The 19,997-nt window shown below is 52.7% G+C and overlaps 5 protein-coding genes across 5 annotated transcripts; 2 read left to right on the forward strand and 3 right to left on the reverse strand.

Annotated features, from left to right (window-relative positions):
• Positions 1 to 384: 384 nt before the first annotated feature.
• Positions 385 to 13,412, reverse strand: LOC119555240 (dynein heavy chain 12, axonemal). The gene is made up of 10 exons (XM_037866519.1): positions 12,231 to 13,412; positions 11,006 to 11,892; positions 10,763 to 10,943; positions 8,040 to 10,709; positions 7,668 to 7,982; positions 7,363 to 7,605; positions 6,218 to 7,306; positions 2,274 to 6,051; positions 1,894 to 2,213; positions 385 to 1,674 (listed from the first exon to the last, which is right to left on the reverse strand). Exons 1-10 carry the CDS (start codon positions 13,410 to 13,412, stop codon positions 445 to 447), a joined length of 11,895 nt encoding a protein of 3,964 aa, XP_037722447.1. The 3' UTR covers positions 385 to 444.
• A 176-nt stretch (positions 13,413 to 13,588) lies between these two features.
• Positions 13,589 to 16,890, reverse strand: LOC119554072 (ankyrin-3). The gene is made up of 4 exons (XM_037864816.1): positions 15,734 to 16,890; positions 15,338 to 15,670; positions 15,182 to 15,285; positions 13,589 to 15,128 (listed from the first exon to the last, which is right to left on the reverse strand). Exons 1-4 carry the CDS (start codon positions 16,542 to 16,544, stop codon positions 14,361 to 14,363), a joined length of 2,016 nt encoding a protein of 671 aa, XP_037720744.1. The 5' UTR covers positions 16,545 to 16,890; the 3' UTR covers positions 13,589 to 14,360.
• Positions 16,891 to 17,131: 241 nt separating this feature from the next.
• Positions 17,132 to 18,561, forward strand: LOC119554563 (DNA polymerase delta subunit 2). The gene has a single exon (XM_037865534.1). The coding sequence runs from the start codon at positions 17,213 to 17,215 to the stop codon at positions 18,509 to 18,511; it is 1,299 nt and encodes a 432-aa protein (XP_037721462.1). The 5' UTR covers positions 17,132 to 17,212; the 3' UTR covers positions 18,512 to 18,561.
• LOC119554566 (U6 snRNA-associated Sm-like protein LSm8) lies at positions 18,548 to 18,958 on the reverse strand. Its single transcript, XM_037865536.1, has one exon. The coding sequence runs from the start codon at positions 18,868 to 18,870 to the stop codon at positions 18,583 to 18,585; it is 288 nt and encodes a 95-aa protein (XP_037721464.1). The 5' UTR covers positions 18,871 to 18,958; the 3' UTR covers positions 18,548 to 18,582.
• Positions 18,959 to 18,961: 3 nt separating this feature from the next.
• Positions 18,962 to 19,902, forward strand: LOC119554564 (39S ribosomal protein L46, mitochondrial). The gene has a single exon (XM_037865535.1). The coding sequence runs from the start codon at positions 19,047 to 19,049 to the stop codon at positions 19,821 to 19,823; it is 777 nt and encodes a 258-aa protein (XP_037721463.1). The 5' UTR covers positions 18,962 to 19,046; the 3' UTR covers positions 19,824 to 19,902.
• The last annotated feature ends 95 nt before the right edge of the window (positions 19,903 to 19,997 follow it).

The raw sequence follows: 19,997 nt of genomic DNA on the forward strand, positions 1-19,997 counted from the left end.
AAATACCACACATGTCATGACCCAAATATGATATAGGCTTAGATATTGAAAAAATCTTCGATTTACCTATTAGTTTTAATGAAAGGCTCTGAGATGCAGATGAAAACTCAGTTAAGAAAAATTCTTGCAACAGCAAATTATGGCAAGCTTTTAGAACTTTAAAAATAAAAACCACTTTAAAATTCATTTTTTTTCCCCTAACTCGATTGTCTTAGATTCTATAGGATGTTTTATACCTTCGTTGATTTAAAAAAAATTTACTTTGCATCTTTAGGAATATGTATGAAAAATTGTGTTCTTTAATCTCTTACTATGGATATTATTTCAATACTGGTATGTTTTAAACATATATGGTAAAAGAATTTAAAAAAAGTTAACTGAAAATAGTACACAATATAGAAATAATTTAATGAACACTAACAATAAAACGGATCTCGGAGAAGCTCAGTCGCTGGTCTGGCAGATGAGCGCCACGCTCCGCTTGACCCAGTGGGAAGCCTTGACATGGGTGTTTAGCAGCAGCGGAACCACGTAGTTGGTGGAGTGACCGGTCGTGGACAGCGTGCCCTTGCGCTCGCCAGTCTTATAAAGAGGGCAGCGGTAGCGTGATCCTTCAATAACATCAGCCAGGCCCACGGGCCTGAAGAAGATCACGGGCATGGCATAGATGAGCACCTTGGGGAACTGCTCCACCAGCGTATTCTCGCGCCAATCCCAGCGTGCGCCCTCCAGGAACAGTCCGTTGCAGTAGACTCCGTCGTCTGGAGGCGATGTCTTCGTCTCCACCTTGAGCACATCGTAGTCAAAAGTCAACGTGTCGATGGGGATCTTGTACTTCCGGGCAAAGTTCTGCATGGCACCGGTGAGGAAGGCCTGTGTGAAGAAGAACCCGGACAGCCAGAAGGTGGGCGGCTTGCCATGATGATGCCAGTCGTGCAGCCAGTTGAGCCGCTTGTAAAGATCCTGGACGTAGGAGCCGAGTGGCTTCAGGCAGGGGTACGACTTGGACATCCACTTTGTTGGAATGCGGTTAAACTTCATGGCGGTCATCACGTTCTCCAGGTCGGGCGTCATCACGATGATGCCTTTAATGCCCATAGCCAGGTCCCGGCAGCTGCCACGGATCTCCTTCTGCAGCTTGAGGAAGCGCTCCATCTCCTGCACCACCACCGTGTTCATGGACTCGTTGTAGTCCACCGGGTACTTTTCCGCCGCCGCCTCGATGTCCATGTCCGGCGGCATTTCGCGTTCGATCTGCTTGATGGTGTCCAGGATTATCTGCTCCACACTAACTCCTGCTCCGGCAGATCCCGCAGCCTCGCTGCCCAGCAGTAGGATCATCGAATCAAGCAGCGTCTTGGTGGTCTGTAAGTCTCGGGTTATACCAGAGTTGGCATGCAAACCGTACACCTCGGGTGGCGCCAGCGATGGAAGGTTCTCGTCCAGATACCGAAGGATCTCTCGGTGTTCCGTCTTCCTCGGCAGGATGTAGCGATCGTCGCTGGCGAACCTGTAGCGGTTATCCGATACCGCCTGGGCGTTGCAAAAGTCTGCCAGGATCGTCACTATCAACCGGCGATCCCAGTTGTCCGTAACCCTTCCTCCGTAGTTGCATTCGCTGGTCAAATACGAGATGGCGTCGTAGGGCACGTGGTCGTACTGGTTCAGCAGCATCTAAAAAGAACAGGATTATGTTCAAGATATGTTGATTATATCAATATTAGTACGAACTAGAGCTCATCACTTGAAAGCACCAAGAACAACCATTAGATAGTTCGGCTTGGGATTCAAGTAACCCGGTTGGACTTTAAGATACATATAAATAATGTTATTATATCTTGTATATCCCTTGCCTGTTTAGCATTGTGCTTTACACATATGATAGTAACTTACACTTAGCTGCAGGACAGAGATCTGCAGATCGGACTCGTTGAACCCGTAGGCAATGTTCCAACCCAATGGGCCGTACTTCCGGCGTTCCTGGACTACCGCATGGAAGAAGCAAATGCCGTAGAGCAGCCGGGTGAAAGCACGATCCTGCTTGGCACAACCCGTATAGAACTCATAATCGTTAATCGGCTCCGAGTTGTAGGAGCGCATCAGGTTCTCCTTGAGTCCCGTGGGCGGTTCGTTGGTCATCTTTACCCCGTTCTGGAGGATGGTGACAGGGAACTGGGGCGTGGGATAAGCGGTTAGCCATATTCGGAAGTTGGCTGAAATAGAATTAGGAATTTTAGATTTTGAACCGTTAAAATGTTGATATTAGCACTCACGCGTGGTGTTGAAGGTGTCCATGTTCTCCCAGAGGTATTCCAAGTAGGGCATCCAGGAAGCGGCCAAATGACAGTTCTGCAGGCACACCCAGTAGCCCATCTCCTGGGCATTTTTGATCAGAGCCGTGGCAATGGGGCCCTGTCCCTGACCCAAGGAAATGCTCTGAAAGGTCTCTTCCTGACCCATCTTCTCGGCAAAGGCCAACAGGGAGCCCAGTGGGTCCGCTCCGGGCGAGAGGATAAACACCAACGGTGTGAGGGCTGTGGAGTCGGCATACGACTTGGAGATGTCAAACTCCGGCGGCGTCACATACTGATCTCCGATGCACTCGGCGATGAAGATCCGCACCGCCAGGAAAACAGAGTCGGGCCGCAGAGCCTTCAGAACGATGATCTTTTCGAAGGCGGTGGTCTTGTCGTGCCACGGAGGCGGTAGTGGTTGCTTCTCCGGCGAAAAGTGGTCGTAGATCGCCTGCCAGGCACGCAGATTGCTCTTGAAGTGCTCCACGATGCCACGCAGCTCCTTCAGCTCCTCCAGGCGGAGCACATTGAGCCACACGGTCTCTGTTATCCAGCTGGGATCCGGGTTGGGGGGCAGGTTCGTGGACTCCTTGGCATTGGTGACCAGGTGGGCAAAGTGGCGCATCTCCACCTGACCCGTGCCCAGCAGGATGCGAGCGGTGAGGATAAAGGAGTAGAGCAGCTTATCCTTCTCGAAAATGGAGCGGCACACGTTGTTATACAGATTTCGAGTGAAGCCATCCACCAGAAACTTGATGCGCCTGGGCAGATCCTTGGACTTGTTGGCCGTCTCAATGGAGTACATGTAGAGATTAATGTACCAATTTAGGGAGAACTGGTACATGGGATCGATGTTGGGCAGATCCGTGATGGAGTAGTACAGGATGGAGGAGTGCACAGCCACGGGTTTGTAGTTGAGCCGGAAGGCCTCAATCTTGGCCACCGTCTCCTTGGCTGCCTCCTGCTTCTCCACGATGTCCTTGGACAGTCCCTTGGAATCCGCCAGGATTTGGATGGCAGCCTCGTTCTCCAGAATGTCGCCGCCAGCGCTAAGCGTCTTCAGGATCATGTTCTCTGCATCCCGTAGAGCTCCCTTATTGGCCGCCGCCTCTGTGGTGAGCGTGATGCGCAGCTCCTGCAGGTCAGGTCGCTCCTTGGCCACCACAATGCTGAGCAGCTGATCCATCAGGGCGTTCTGGGTGAGGGCAAAGTTGATGACGGTCACCTTGTTGAAGGTCTCCGGCAGAAAGTGCGGATTGCGCAGGTTGCAGGTCATGTACAGGCGAAAGTTCGGATTTACCGGCACCACCGCCTCACCCAGGCTGATGTGCTTAACGCCGCCCTGCAAGAAGGTCTGTCGCATCAGGATGGGATCAAGCGGGACCTCCAGTTCCTCCTGTACGTTCTCAATGATCACGGGTGTTCCGTACTCCAGAGCCTCCGCGATTACCTTCATGTAGTTGCTCTGGTTGAACTTGACGCAATTCAGCCGGTTCTTCCGCTCCATGTTCTTCAGCCAGTTGTTGGCCTGGGCCTGCGGATCGATGAATAGGCTGTACCGGCTGGAATTGGCCGAGATAATGGCATTCTCGCTGGAGAACTCGTCGTTGGGTAACCCGTCCAGCTGCCAGTTCTGGATGGTGACCTCCAGGCCCAGAACATCAGAGATGGAGTAGTGGGCGGAGCAGGGTATCTTCAGGTCGGTGACCTTCTTGAACCAATCCTTGACGCATTCCGAGCGGTACTGCAGATTCACGGCCGACAGGTAGGCAATGATGCCGCAGGAAATGAGCACATCCCCGGGCAGGTGGTCATATAGCTCCTGCAGATCCTCTGCCGCCTTGTTCCAGCGCGACTTTTCGCCACCCAATCCACCGATAAGGGCCTCCGCCCGAAGCAGCTTGTTCCGGCAGCTCTCGGCATGATCCTCCGTCTTTTGCATCTCCGCATTCGCCTTGTCCAACTCGATATTCAGCAGTGCCACCTTCTCCTCCAGGGCCAGGGCCAAGGCCCGCTTCTGGGCCAGGAACTCCATGGTGTCGGCGTACTCCTTCTCAGCGCCAGCCAGCTTGGCCTTCTTGGGCGCCACCACCTTGGCCACCTCGTCGTACATGTCCATGGCGATGATCCACTGGCACAGACCCTTGGCGGCGCTCGAGGCTTTGGCCACCACTTTGGGGTCGAAGTCTTTGTTGGGGATAAACTCCTTGCGAATGCGCTTTATGATATCCGGCGGAATATTGTCCTTGTCGAACTCCTTTAGGGCCGGCAGGAAGTTCATCTCGCCCAGCAGTCGCTTGCTGGGTCCCCAGTAGTCCTGCACCATTTTTCCTGAGGCTGGGTCCGGAATTCGCTCCGGTGGAATGCCCTTGATCACACAGACTGCGGCCATGACCAGCTTGATCACGGGCGGGGGATTCTTCATCGACTTAACCAGCGTTATGTCAGCCGGTTTGAGGGTGTTCAAAGCAGCCAGGGCATCCTCCAGGACAGGAATGGCCTTGGCCAGATCCCGTTCACAGTCCTGCTTCAGTACCTGAGCGGCTTCGGCCTGCACGGAAGCCACCTCCTCATCCCGCTTCACTTGCTCGGCGGCGGCGCTGGCAGCTAGTGTTTCCTTGTTGATCTCGAGCATCATTTTGCGGGAAGCCTCCGCCAAGGCCACCAACTTGGGCTGCAGGGCATTCAGATCTCGCTGCATAATCGAGATGGCCGCCGCTGCCTGGGCCAGTGTGTCCAGGCCACCGATGTAGCGCATCTTGGCCAGCATCGTCTCACTCTGCTTGCGGTAAATGAGCGTCTGAAAGGAGCGGATCAGCTCGATGAAAGAGGCGTTTGTCTGGTAGATGTGGCGACCAGTCATTTGGCAGAAGGCGCGCGTGGATCGCGCAGCCGTCGTGTGGAAGTACTGGCAGGTGTCCATGATGGCCACCTTGATGTCCTCGCTGGGCACATTGACGTCCACCAGCGACATCTTAGCAATCATGTGCAGCGCCTCCTCGGGCCAACTGTCGTACCAGTCGATTGTGCAGCAGTTCACCAGCGAGGGATACAGGCGGACTCTCGTCCTAAGGGCGTCTCCAATGGGCGAGAAACTCAGGATCATGTGCAGTTTCTGCTTACAGCGGTCCACGAAAAAGGAGAAGACCTGCAGCGCCGAGACGTCGATGTTGCGATTGCCTCCTTGGGCAGCCAGACGCACCATTTCCAGGACCTCCTGCTTCTCGTCGATTGGAAAGATGTTGGGCACTTCGCCCTGGTTTAGCAGACAGTCGATGTCCTGCAGGAAGAGCTCCATCTTAATCTGGTTCTCGGTGATCAGGAAGGTGGTGTGCTTGTTCATCCCTCCCGCCTCCTTTAGGATCGCCTTGATATCATCATGCCAATCATTCGCGCCGTAGTTTTTCGTGATTTCCGGCTGGAAGAACGATGTCTGCACCATGTTGGTGGCCAGCTTGGTCAGCGACTGCCGACCTGATCCGCCCAGGCCGATGATCAGGGCACTCGCTCCCTGGATGGAGATGATGCGGCATATTCGGTTCAGATGCTGCAGGGCAAAGGTGAACAGGGTGATGTCCATCTTGTTGCGGCGCGTCGAGTTGTAGTCGTCCAGACTGGCTAGTGCCAGTTTAAGAAAGACCTCCACACTGGGCACCTCCTCATAGCGCCGCTCATCTGGAACGCTGTCCTCGTCGAAGTAAACACCAAAAAGAATGTTGCTGGCCGCCTCCATGGTAAACACCTGCTCGTCTGGTCCCTGGAAGAGAGTAGATCTGGATAGTAATGGACAAGGCAATTTGGATTCAAGGTTGAAATATAAATAAGCCACGAATGCATCGGAAGAGGAGCAAACTTTGCTACTTTACAGATAAATAACACGAGGAAAGGGGACCACAGTGCTCCAGTCGACTTTTAGCACTCACCGGTACGCAGTACCTCTCGAAGACATTCTCCACTTTGTCCTTGAAATTAGACTTCAGGCAATCGTTCAGCTTCTCAAACATCCACTTGCGATCCACGTCGTCCACCAGGCGATCGTAGAAAACCCGCATGGCCTCGTGGTACCATACGCGCACGAAAATCTTCTTGTCCGACACCGACTCCTTACGCACCAAAGTGCACCCGGTCACTACGCGGGAAATGTCCCGCAGGTTGAATATGTAATGAGACTTCGCTGGTGTCGCCCTTATTTCCGCCTGCACCAATTTGTAAATGGACTGCGTTGCCGAAACGATCTGGTTGGTCACCACAAATACATCCTGTCCGTGGCCTGCACGACGGAAGCCATTCAGCGCCACGTTCAGGAAGATCCGGAACATGCTGTCGTCGCTAAACGTGTTAATAGAATACACGTTGAAGTGGTTCAGGAATCGGGCATAGACATCCTGGCGACTTCCGCCGGGTAGACCACACGCGGCCATAATCAGTACGTTGTGGATATACAGCTTTGAGCTATCCTTAAGGTCGTAGACGTGACCGTAGTCGAAGAACTGACGCAACAGCTCCAGAGGAGGCTGGGCTCCATAAACTTCCTTTACCGGCATGTTCATGTCGTCCACGAAGAGCACACTCTGCATTCCCTTCGGCGGTCCGTATATGCCTCGCTTCCACTTCTGCAGCTTGGATATGAGCAGCTCCTGGCACTGGTTGGCCGAGATCATTACGGTGAAGGTGATGAATCCCGTTTCGAACACCTCCTTGTCCAGCTTGTTCATCAGATAGTTCTGTATGTAGACTGTCTTTCCGGTGCCAGTTGGTCCTACGAGCAGCATTCTTTTCTTGTGATCCACGTGCATCTTCAGCAGGTGAATGTACCGCGCCGTGTCCACTGTGGGAACTATCACCCCAGTCTTGGTCTCCTCCACGTCCATGCGCTTGGCCAGATCCGGCCAGTACCGCCAGGCTCCACGCTGTTTGTACAGGAACACGTAGTCCACCAGCAGACCTTCGGTGGGCGGAGTTATCTCCATCTTGCCCAGCGGTTCCGGCGGCGGAGGATCGCTGTCCCAGAGCTGCAGTAACAGAACGGAATTTATATTAAGTCTAAAAGAATTTGAATTACACCTACCTTCTTTAGGAATGCATCGAACTTCTCCCGGGAGGCTGTGTCCAGCACCCCACCCACTCCCCAGATTAGAGCGAACAGGATGGCGGCCTGGAAGTAACTCTGAATATACTTCTGGTAGTCCTCTGGGTTCTCCTCGATCGCCTCCGCGATCTGCATGTCAAACAGGTCAAAGGTGGTCAGCATGCAGTTGAACTCCCCTGGCTTGATGAACTGGCTGCAGTATCGGCGCACAAAGGTCTGGCACTGGGATCGGGAAACCATGGTTAGGAGATCTCATTTAACTGATCTAAGTAGAGGTCACTCACTGGCGTTAGAAGCCACTGCAGCAGGGCCATCACATATGGCACACCCTCTTCGTCCGCCCACCGAGGATCAGCCTTCTTCAGCCAGCTATTGGCAAATGCTCGCCATCCCAGGGTTGACGGCTCCATGTAGATCATTCCGCAGCGGGAAACTGTGGCCGGCGAGGCCTGGGCCAGATCCATTACCTCGAACACCATGGACATCTCGTTGCTCATGGTGATCACCTCGCCGCTGGTCAGGCACAGCTTCTTGTTGTCGTCAAGCACCGTGTTCATGTTCTCAATCCAAACGGCATCCACGGGTCCATCAAAGATGACCTACATGGATACATACATTTTATTTAAAGGCTTAGAAGTAATATTTAATAAACTCACCCACTTCCTGTCCGGCGTGGGCGTCATGGCAAAGTCACGGAAGATCTTGGCCACTAGGCCGTCTGTCCACTCATACGAGATGGGATCGAAAGAGCCGTACAGCTGGTTCATTGTTATGGACTTTGGGTTCATAATGCCCATTTGGACGTGCTGAAAGTAGTTGCTTTTCTGTGGCGCCTTAATCTTCAGCGCGGACAGGACCTTGGCGAGGACCTGGAGCGTCTTGGACTTGCCCGCCAGTGGTTCGCCCACCAACATAAATCCGTGCCTCACTATAATCATTTCGTACGTCTGAATGACCTTGAGCAGGAAACTGGGGGCGGGCTCCAAAGTTTCCTCCAAACAGACGCGCTTGAACTCCGTTTCAACGAGGGAGTAATCGATGTGGGGCAACTTGATGCCTGGGAAAATGTCCGAGATGATGCCCTCGAACAAGGGAACGTCGAACGAGAGGAACTTGGGAAGATTCACATCGATTAAGCTGCGCAGCAACAGGATGTCCTCCACCTCGTCTGGGAACTGCTTCTTGATGTTTCCGCAGGCGGAGAGCACCGTCTTCACGGCTCGCATGCCGTAGTCATAGTGATTCTGGCTGGACAACTGCTCCGAGCAGAGGCGGTAGGTGGTCACAATCTTGACGGCCAGTTTGCGGGCGTCCACGAAACCGTAAGAGTACAGGGAGATCTCTCCGATCATGGCGTAATCCGGCACCATCATGGCCACAGAACGGAAGAGCACTTTCAAATTATCTGGCAGTTCGGATCGACCAGCATAACCGGGATTCATGGTAATGCACACATAGCAGGCAGGATTGAGAGTCAACTCGGTGCCTTCAAACATGAACTTGGTGGCGTTGCTGCGAACCGCTTGGATGATGAGCAGTATTTGTTGGGCCACCACGGAGAGCACCTCCAACTCGATTCGGTTGAACTCGTCGAAGCAGGCCCAGGCGCCGCATGAGGCCAATCCCTTGAAGAACTTGCCCATTGCCTTGTAGTCCAAGCCGTCCGAGCAATTGAACACCTTGCACTGCACGGCAAGAGCCTTGGCCAGATCCTTGGTGGTCTCCGTCTTGCCCGTTCCAGCAGGTCCCTCAGGAGCTCCGTTCAAATGGAGTTGGTAGGCTCCCACCAGGGTGCGGTAGCAGCGATCCGTCAGCGGGGTAATCACCAGGCGATCCGAGTTGCCCAGATACTCGTTGGCAAAGGGCACCGTGGCGTTGATGATTCTTACCCAGGTCTTGTCGTCCTCCCAGTAGTAACGCATCTGTGCCAGCCACTGGAAGTCGAACTCGCTGCTGACTTTGTTCTTGATGAGATCCTCGGACACGTCCTTGGCATGCACATCGATCACAATAAGGGACTTGATGGTGATCCGGTTTAGGTTGCTAATCTTCGGCGAGCGAACCAAGGTCACAATGTCGTTTAGCTCCTTGGACAGCTCCTGGAAGAAGTTCAGCATGACCGTCATGTTGCCGCCGAAGGTGCGACGCAGGCATCCGTGGACGCGGGACGCCCAGTAGACTTGCGAGATGGCCAGTACCGTCATCTGGGGCCACTCTAGCACCCACTCGTTTCGCTTCACCTTCGGGTAGTGAGCAAAGGAGAGCTCGTTCTGGTAGCGCACCGCCTTGAGCATCTCGTCCTCCACTCCAATCAGCCACTTCTCCACACTTCCACCGGCCGCCGCTGTGGAGACCTGATCCATGAACTCAATTGATTCCTTGTCACTACTGATCATGGCCAGCACATTCTTGGCCGCATCGAACTCCAGGCTGTTGATGCCCTCGAAGCACTTGCTCAGATGGGGAAGAACACGCAGTGGGTCCTTTGTCTCGGACAGGATCTCCAACATTTCGTCGTTGGCCAGAAAGAAGAAGCGCGGAAAGTACAGACGTTTCTTCTCCAGATAGTTACTCACGCCGGTAGCTATGTCCTCCAGCAACTCGTTGGCCTTTTGCAGGGACTCCAGCAGACCCGAAACCGGTGCCGTTTCCATCACCAGCGGCTGGCGAAGGACCAAGCCCATGTTCCTGGTGTATGTCTGCTCTACGATGACAAAGAGGCGACCCTCCTCCGGCATCTGGGCCACGATGTCCTTCGATGAGAAGATGGGCAGCAAGTACAGGTAGTTGGCCTGCACCTTGCCCCACTGATCCAGTGTTTCGTTTACCCGCATGATCTTTTCATACCAGGCCCGCACCTCCTCCTCGCAGGGTTTCATGAAGGCCGATCCTCGCATGACCAGCGTCTTAAGAATGTGGTCATCGAGGAGGGCTTGGATGTCATCCAAGCTGCTGAGGATCTGCACCCCCGTCTCCTTGTAGGGGCCATAGGGAAACACCCTGGTCTCCCACTCCTTGATCATAGCTTGCAGCGCGTTCCACAACTGCAATTCCTTATTGGCTCCAATGCTGATGATCTCGAATTGGTCCAGAATGGGGTCCAGGCCGGAGTTAAGGATCTTGCGCAGGGTGGTTCCCGAATCGGGTGTGACGTCCCATCCGGCAATGTCGGACATCTCCTTCCAGTGGCGCTTCCGCAGAGCAGGATTGCACATGATGTTCACTATAAAAACACCGGTGGTGAAATCCTTGATCGACTGGATCATCGCGGTGCAGAGTCGCAGGGGCACCGGGTGCTTGGCTGGGTCCGGATCTTCAGTTTGACCCTGCAGTGACATTCTATTAACTCTTAAAAAATTTTAGTATCAAGTGATCTTACCTTGAATTTACACACGGGATTATCGATAAGATCCTGTTTAATCTTGACTCTGTAGTACTTTTGATTCTTCTGGAACTCCTTAAGGTAATCATCTGTAGTTCTCTCCACAAACTGCGGTTCCAGGTACTCGAAAGGCCCATCGTTCCAAACGCTCAAGTAACGCTGCCACTCAATACAGCATCTACAGAAAGTAAAGGATTTTAATTTATGTAGTTCCTAAACCTTTACAATATTATTACTCACTTCATTAGCTCTGCAAAGGGATACACAAACGTTTTAATGATCTCCAGCTTGGGATACTCCGTTTGGGCGACCTTGAAGAGCTTCTCCTCCTTGTTGATCCAAGCCACGTAGTCGTCGAAGGTCTTTAGCTGATCTATAAAATTCTGCAAAATGATATAGCTATCCCGGAACTTGTCCGGCCGACTCATGTCGTCGATGACGGCCAACTTGGGCAGCAGGTCATCTATATCCGCGTTCAGTTTCTTAATGACTTCCTGGAGGTGCTCCTCGAATGTGAATTTAAATTGCTCCTGCTGCGAGGCATTATAGTCGCAGATGTCGTTGATGTCCTTGATCCAATTGATCGTCTTGATGGTCAGGTCAAAGTGGTACTTAGACATCTCGGTCAGCTCCACGATATTGGTACCGACCTGCAGGCAGTACTGGATGCGGTCGGTCAACTCGGCGATCTTGTCCTTTTTCACGTGGATCATGTACTCAGCACTCTCCAGTAGTTCCTCCGTTGATTTGGGGATCTCCAGCGCCCGGTATTTGATTTTCTCAAACTCATCACAGATTTCTACTTCTGCCTTAATGTGCTCCCGGATAATAATCGTGGTAATCTCGTCGATCAGATTCTCGGCCAGAGTTCGGAGGCCATTTACTGCTGGCTCGTTGTGTATGACGGCCATTACGAAGTACTCGGTTCCGGGCTCGCTTCGCAGCATTTGGATGAACCCGTAGTACATGTCAATCCGGGCAAAGTACTCCTCAAATTCATGTGGCTCGGACAGAAACTGGTTAAGGGCGTCTCGCTCCTGCCAAGAGTACAGCGCATAGTACTTTTCCCGGAAACCATCGATGTACTGGGTAACCTCTTGATACGTGCGCAAGATTATGTCCTGAACCTATGCGGAAAATAATATAAAAGGTAATAGGTAGTATAAAAGCCGTTTTCTCACCCGCCAGTTAAACTAAAATTAAGTTTCCATACGTTTTTTTTAAGATTAAAGCGTGCTTAAAGTTTACATGAGAACGGAAAAACATGGGCTTAGGGACAGGAGCATACTAAAAGAGCCGTTCAATCCAACTAAAGGCTTGAGCACAAAGTAAGCAAACGTTTTTTATAATTAATCCGGACATTTAGTGTGACATAAGGTGTAGAAATGGTTTGAGAGCCTTGTACATTTTGAGAGGCTTAAATCATGGTATCTATTTTAGACAAATATTTTTAACACATACCCACCTTATCGATCACATCCTTTAGAAAGTTCTCATTCATCTCGATCTTGAGGTAATCGTTCACCTTCGCGTACATGGCCATGGAGGTAAGCGTCTGCACCTGCGGCTGCAGGGGCTCCATGCGGTAGCCCACCATCGATATCTCGGTGGCGATCTCGGCGAATGTCCTGAGGATAGCCCAGAGATTGGGCCGTGTGTCCAGATCGCTGGAGAACTCGGCCCACTCCAGGGACAAGCGCAGCATGGGCATTGTGCGCGGGTGACTGCACATCCGGTACATCTCTTCGAATGTGCGAATCTTCATGTTGGTCATCTCGCGATTCATCAGGCCCTCCAGAGCGTTCCAGGCCCTTTTCCATGTGCTCATCGGCATCACGCGCTTGCGCATCAGCTTGCGCAGCACCAGCACCACCTTGGGATACCAGGTCCACCTCAGGAAAGTGTTCACCTTGTCCAGTTGGTTCTGGATGTACTTGCGGTAGAACTTGTAGGACAGCGCCTCCCGTCCTCCCAGTCCCAACTGCTGCTGCATGGCGCCGGTGGCCAGGACATAGTGGAAGACACAGGCCAGATTGGGTAGTTCCCCGACCGATATGTTGAGGATGGCCCGCAGCGGAAGCTGCAGGATCAGTAGCTTCTGGGCGATGCGACGCCGGTTCTCCAGAAAGTTGGAGTAGTTCTGGGTGCGACCCGGCCGCCGGAAGCCGATGTCCGGATGCGGCAATTCGAATTGAGCCGGATCCTCGTCGGAAAACTCCGGATGGCGCAGGATATTCTTCATGCTGTAGACCTTCATCAGGCGGTTGAACTCCTGGTGAACGTCCTGCATGTAGGCCTGCACCAGTTCCGGGTACTTGTTCTTTAGCCGCTCCGAGGCGAAGCTGAGGATCTTGGCCTCCGTGCGACGCAGCATCGGCGGCACCACAATCTTCCTCACCTCACGCCGCAGGTTGTCCTCGTAGTGCGACTGGGGCAGGAGGCGCACGTCCGGCTCCGGCTGCCACTGCTGACGGGCCACCCGCACTTTGACGTCCGCCGCCTTTTGCTTGAGGAACTGATAGTGCCGGCGCTCGTGAACCTCACTGATGCGAAACTTGAGCAGCGGGTTCTTCATGTACGGCTCATTGTCATACTTGGTGATGTCCGAGGCCGGGCGGTGCATCCGCTCCAGCTTCTTGGTGTACATGGTCGCACCTTCCTTGGTTTGGGATTTGAAAATGCAGGGATTCCAGGGGTTTTTCCAACTCTCCGATGGTTATTGTTGCTAAGGCGACTTGTTGTGTTTGTTTTGTTTGTTTCCGGGGGGAGGTGGTTCGTTGCCGGTTCGATGACCTTGGAGAAGAACTATTAGCGACTACCCACTGGTGTGAAAGTTCATGTTTATTTATTGATCGATAGCGTTATCAATTCGATTGAAAATGACATTATAGTTACAGAGATTAACAACGGTTTAGCAACAATAATAATAGTTACAATAATAATTACATAACGTTTCGCTCCTTCGATTGAGTTCGAATATACAAAATTCTAAAACATCCGAAATGTTCGTCAAAAAACAGCCTTAATTTTATGTCCTATAACTTATGCAGCATGATGGGGCCTGGAAAGGGGGTGAGGGGTGGAAGGTGCAGGGGCGGGACGTGCTTATATAGTGTAAAGCGCATTATAGTTCACAAAGTTGTACGTATAGAATTACAAAACATAGATGAGCGTTCCTCCCTCACAATAGTATCAATAGATTCGTATCAAAGAAATTGCACGTGTTTGATTTGACAATATTTAAATTGGCTTCTAATGTGTGTTTTATGTTGTGGTTAGGTACGTTTAAGCGTTTCCATATATCATATACGGACCTGTTCCGGTTCAAACATATCTCTTTCGACCCTTAATCAAGGAAAATTAAGCGACATATTCAGATTTTATAACAAAAATTATACATATCTGTTAATTTGTTGATATCAAAGTAATAAGACTACCCGGAACAGGCCTGATAGTTCGTAATTATTGCGTAACTACATACCTACTGGGGTACGCGAATATGCATATTAAACATTACATAGCCTAGGGGCAACAGTAGTGATTGACTCGTGTTTGCTGCGGTTGGGATTTATTGGTCCTTCGGCCGCTCCACCCGCTACCTCTCGAACTGCAGCACATAGTCCTTTAGCTGACCGGGCAGGTTCAGACGATTGATGTTCTGGGCCAGTTTGCGGTTCATCGCCTCGTAGATGGCCCAGCGCGACAGCTGCTTCAGACTGCGCGGCCGACGATAGAGCGTCGAGATCAGAGCTATTAGCTGCTCCGTCTTCTTGCTGGGCACCTGGGCCACGTAAAAGTTGTGCAGCGCCTTGAGGCAATTGAAAAGCGGCTCGTGGTGCATGGTCAGGTAGAAGAGGTGTATCACACGCGTGTACGACGCGTGCGGATCGTTTAGGATGAACTCCTTCTTCGTGATCAGGATGATGTAGTAGAAAAGCAGGTAACACGAATTCGTGCGGAACGAACTGCGGAAAGTGGCCAGCTCGTTGGAGAAGATGGTGATGCCGGGCGTAGTCTTTCCGCTGAGCACAATGTTGGGGTCGGCCCCATACTGGATTAGCGTCAAAGTCAGCTCGTAGACGCATTCCATGTCGTGGCAGGTGCGCACATTCTGCACCATGTCCATCACCGCCTGCAGAATGTGCTGATATGTCTTATTGCAGTCCAGGCCGTGCTGTAGCAGCATCAGGAGGATGTTCTTGATGAAGTCGAAGTTTGTGCGCTTCTGGGCGTCGCAGTTGAGCGTAAAGTTCTCGCTCACCGTGAAAACGAGCACGTGCAGCGGCTTGAGGTTGGCGCGGTAGGAGCAATTGGGATTGGCTCCGTGCTGCAGCAGCATGCGAATGCAGTTCAAATAGCAGACCTGCAAATGGGGATTAACTCTGGGAGATAAACATTTAGATGTAACAGCCAGACCTTCATTGAGTGCGTGAAATGATGCAGGTGATCCTTATTAATTAATGGCACTAGCAGAACCATGATGGGTACAGATCCATCCCTCCCGACGATGTTGGGATCCCCTGAAAAAATCCAAGGTTATTAAAGTCAATGGCACATAACTTATTCTCTCACCATTCTCCTTGATGAGCATGCTGAGCAGCTCGTAGCAAACTTCCCAATCGCGTAGATGTCGAAACACACATGCCATGGCACTGTTTCCTGCCTGGTTGATCGACTGTTTGGCCCCGTTCTGCAGCAGGAATCGAACTAGATGAAGGACGTCCCACTTGCTCCACTTGTCGTAGCCATAGCGAGCTTCCTCCAGGGCATAGCGCACTATCAAGGCGTGCAACGGGGTGTTTCCCAGGGAGTCGGGCGCGTTAATAAGCTCCTTGCAGCCGCGTTCCAGCAGGATGCGAAGAGTGGCGAGGGTATCGTCTGCCGATTTGCGAGCAGCAAAGATAACTAAAGAGATATTAATGCGTGATTTCCTTCTCAAGATACCATTTTAACCAGTACAAAACTCACCCACATGCAGCAGGGTCATCTGCTGGGTGCAAGTCCGCACAGTTGTGATCGCGCCCTGGTGGATGAGTAGCTCAAGGAAGCGGCCGTCATGGAGCACGGCGTGGTGAATCGGGTAATACTCGTCCATGATGAGATTGATTTCCTCCGAGCGTGTTACAACCAGCTGCTGGACGCAGTTCCAGGCGCCGCGTTCGCAGGCTAAGTGCAGCAGCGGCTTCTTCACTCGGAAAGGGATCCACGGCTCCTCCATCTTTTGGGTGAGCAGACTGAGCACATTGTACTGATCCCCATCGATGGCGTAGTATAGGGCATTCTGCAGCTTGGTGTTCAGGCGCTCGCTGACGTCGTCCACGTTGTTGTGCCACTTGCCGCTCTCCTCGCAGTTGCGCGTATGGGCGCCGGGAAAACACATCCTAGTGTCCACGTCGATGCGAGCGCCGTGCCGCAGGAGCAGCTCCACGCACTCCTCGTAGCCACGCAGAGTAGCGATGTGCAAGGGCAGGGAGCAGGGCGACCGGTTCACGTCCGGGCGATGGCGGTGCAGCAGCCACTTGGTGAGATCGATGTGATTGAGGCCAACGCTGCGCTGCAGGATGTTGTAGCCATAGTCGTCGTGCATGGCCAGGATGTTCTCGTTCTTGGGTATCTGGATGAGTAGGCTCTCGAGCGTCTGCAGCGACACCTTGGGGTTGGCGCGTAGGATGTCGAACAGCGTCTGGATGGTCTCCTCGGTGGCCTTGGACAGCTTGCCATCGCGATGCGAGAGGAGCGCGGATCCGGAGCGGAACACCTGGCTCACGGAGCCGCCCATGGCTTGGGCTCTGGCTTCTATCCCCTCCGGCCGACTAGCACCGCACTGGCATGCTCGATTCTCCTGCGACGCAGTTTCCAGGGAAGATCGGCAAACTGCGAAATGCGTATCAGTTCCGAAACCGTAAAAATCAATAAGAGCCCTGAAACATCCGCCCAGATCAGCACTGGTCGACGGCTTGGAGGCGAGAGGGTACTCCGGTGGCTTCGGTCACGGAATTCCACATCCCTGTGGTGCGTTTACAGGCTAAACTCATCGCATCCGAACATAGGGAACGGGTTTATTTCCAAATTACAAAAACTTTTCGTTCTTCCTAGGCTCTTGCTTTTCTTCTTCTTCTTTTCGATACCTAACAGCTGGAGTAGGGTGTGTGGAAAGCCTATCGGATATCGATAGACGATGAAAATACAGTGAACACTATATGACAGTAATCGTCATTATATATTTCAATTAATCAGTATAGAACTATTAATATTAAGTACTAGGATGTAGTGCATTAAATATTGAAATCTGTTATTTAATCTGAAAATATTGTCAACCAAATTACAACTTCCGATCCAGGTTAGTTGTGTTCCTTTGTCAATCTTCACTGTGGCAAATTGGCGCCTAAAAATAAACAAGCGTCTTGAAAAGAGTGTGCGTCTTCATAGATAAACATAGCCGGAAACATGACCAACCGCCTGGAGACCAAGTACGAGAACCTGAGCAGCGTCTTCCGGCTCAAGGGACACGACTACCAGAAGCAGTTCTGCCACCTGTATGCCCACCGCCTAGCCGAGATGACGCGCCTCCTGACGCCGCTGGTCCAGAAGAAGTGGGGCGACAAGGAGCCCATAAAAAAGCTTTGCGAGCTGCGCGGCGAACAGGACGTCCACTGCATCCTGATCGGCACCATCTTCAAGTACCAGGCCCACAAGCCCAGCATCCTGCGGGACATCTCCGAGGAGAACCAGTTGGCGCCCCAGCCGCCGCGACAGAACTACTCGGAGCCGGAGGACAAGATTGTATTGGAGGATGAGTTACAGCGCGTGCGACTTCAGGGCGAGGTGAGTGGCCAGCTCCTGGCCACCGGGGTTGTGTGCGCCGCCCTCGGCGGAACCGATAGTGAGGGATTCTTCAACGTGGAGGACATTCTCTTTTACGAAAGTGGACCTCAAAAGCCCCTGGCCACGACAAAGAGGAGTCGCCTGCTGGTGCTCGCCTCGGGATTGGACCAACTGCAGGCCCACAATTTCGTGGAGGCCCTAAATCTGTTCCAGTACTGGCTGGCTGGCAGTCTGGGCAACGGGAAGGAGGCTGGCTCGATGGTGCGCCTCATCGTGGCTGGAAACTCGGTGAGAGCCAGTGCCGTGGCCCATGTGCCTACGCTCCAGGTGGCCCGTACCCAGGCGAATGCCAACGATACCGTTCAGGCCGTGACCCAGTTGGACCAGTGGTTCGCCGCCTGGGCACGCAGCCTCCCCGTGGACATAATGCCGGGAGCCTACGACCCGGCCAACTTCATGCTGCCCCAGCAGCCGTTCCACAAGTGCATGTTTCCGCAGGCCGCCCAACTGGCCTCCTTTCAGGCGGTGACCAATCCCTACAACTGCCGGCTAGACGAGGCCCTGATTGTGGGCTCCTCCGGCCAGAATGTGGCGGATCTGCTGCGCAGCACTTCGCTGGACTCGCCCCTGGAGGCTCTACGATGCACCCTCACCTGGGGCCACATCGCACCCACTGCTCCGGACACTTTGGCCTGTTATCCCTACATAGACAGCGATCCCTTTATCCTACGCGAGTGTCCGCACATCTACTTCGCCGGCAACTGCGAGTCCTTCGCGACAGAGATCCACGAGGACTCTACCCAGGCCAAGCGCACACGCCTAGTGTGCGTGCCCAGCTTTAGCCGGACGCAGAGCGTGGCCGTGGTGGACCTGGACACGCTGGACTGCCGCCAGGTCAACTTCAGCGTGGATGCAGAATGAGAAATACCATATTAATAATATTAGGAATACACCTTGTTAAGTCTTGAGAATCACTGGTTTTATTCGCTATTCTAGTGCACCACCGGGCCCAGGGGCTCGCCACGGATGTTGGCCAGATCCAGGCGGGAGTCGATGGTCTCGTCTATCAGGCCGATCACGGCGATGTTGTCCCCGCGGATGATGTGCAGTCCTAGGACGATCTGCTCGATGCCGGAGCTGGTGGAGAAGACGCGCTCATGGCACTCGTCGATGATGATATTGATGGTCTGGTCGAATCCCTTGAGCGTCCCAATGAAGTTCCGTCCGTCCGCCGTGATGATGGACACTGTGTGGTTGATGTACGATTCCAATCCGGACATTTTGGGCAGTCTTTTCGTTAAATTGGCGTCCAGGAAAATAAATACAAATTGTGAAAACGATTGCGACGCGCTCTCCGATAACGATAGCGATAACACTTAGAACAGCTGATCTGGTTTCGGTGCTCATGTAATCGGTGGTTCATATTTTCCTTAAAAATTCAATTAAATTGTATAAAATGCTGCGTCGTCTTGTCCAATTGGGTGCCCGGGAGCTGAGCCGAAGCCAGTCCTCCGCCGCCGCCGCGGAGAAGTGGGATCTGTATGCCGGCGTGCTCGTGGAGCGCCTGCCCGTGGTCTCCAAGTCGCTCAATCCCCTCGAGAAACAGTTCCAGGACATGCTGTGGCGTGTGGAGTACGAGAACAGTCTGAAGTCCGACCACGAGCTGAAGCATGAGCGCGAGATCGTCCAGGCTGAGTTGATCAAGAAGGGCAAGATGCAGGTGGACATGGAGGACAGCGGCTCCAAGCAGACGGCACAGGACCGCAAGGATGCGTACATCGAGGAGCTGAAGAAATTCCAGCTGGGAGCACGCACCACGCCCGATGACCAGGCCAACAGGACCAGCTCCACGGACCGCTGCCTGGAGGACACGCTCTACCTTCTCGTCCAGCAGAAGCTCGGTCAGCAGGAGCACCTCGTCCTGCCACAGGGCAAGCGCGAGGAGGGCGAGTCCATGCGCCAAACGGCGGAGCGGGTTCTCCGCGAGAGGTGCGGCCAGGAGTTGCAGGTCCTCTTCTACGGCAACGCCCCCGTGGGCTTCCACAAGTACAAGTATCCCAGCAACCAGCGGACGGAGAGCGTCGGCGCCAAGGTCTTCTTCTATAGGGCATCCCTGCGCTCCGGCCAGGTGGCGGAGAAGGTGGCCAAGTTCGAGTGGCTGCCCAAGGAGGAGCTCAACGGAAAACTTAAAAATGCAGCCTATGCGGAAAGCGTTAACAAGTTCTTGTTGTAATCGTATTGTTAAATCTGTTTTGATATCTAACGAATAAATATAGATAATACTTGGTCTGAAGAGGCCAAGGGACTAGCGATTTAAAGTCTTTTAAATAGAGTTATGAACTAGGATCAATAATATTTCAAGGAGTATATATATCATATATACAAATGAAGTCAAAAGTCCCCTCCA

Source organism: Drosophila subpulchrella, chromosome 3L (genome assembly GCF_014743375.2).
Source record: "Drosophila subpulchrella strain 33 F10 #4 breed RU33 chromosome 3L, RU_Dsub_v1.1 Primary Assembly, whole genome shotgun sequence".
In the NCBI taxonomy this organism is placed as follows: domain Eukaryota; kingdom Metazoa; phylum Arthropoda; class Insecta; order Diptera; family Drosophilidae; genus Drosophila; species Drosophila subpulchrella.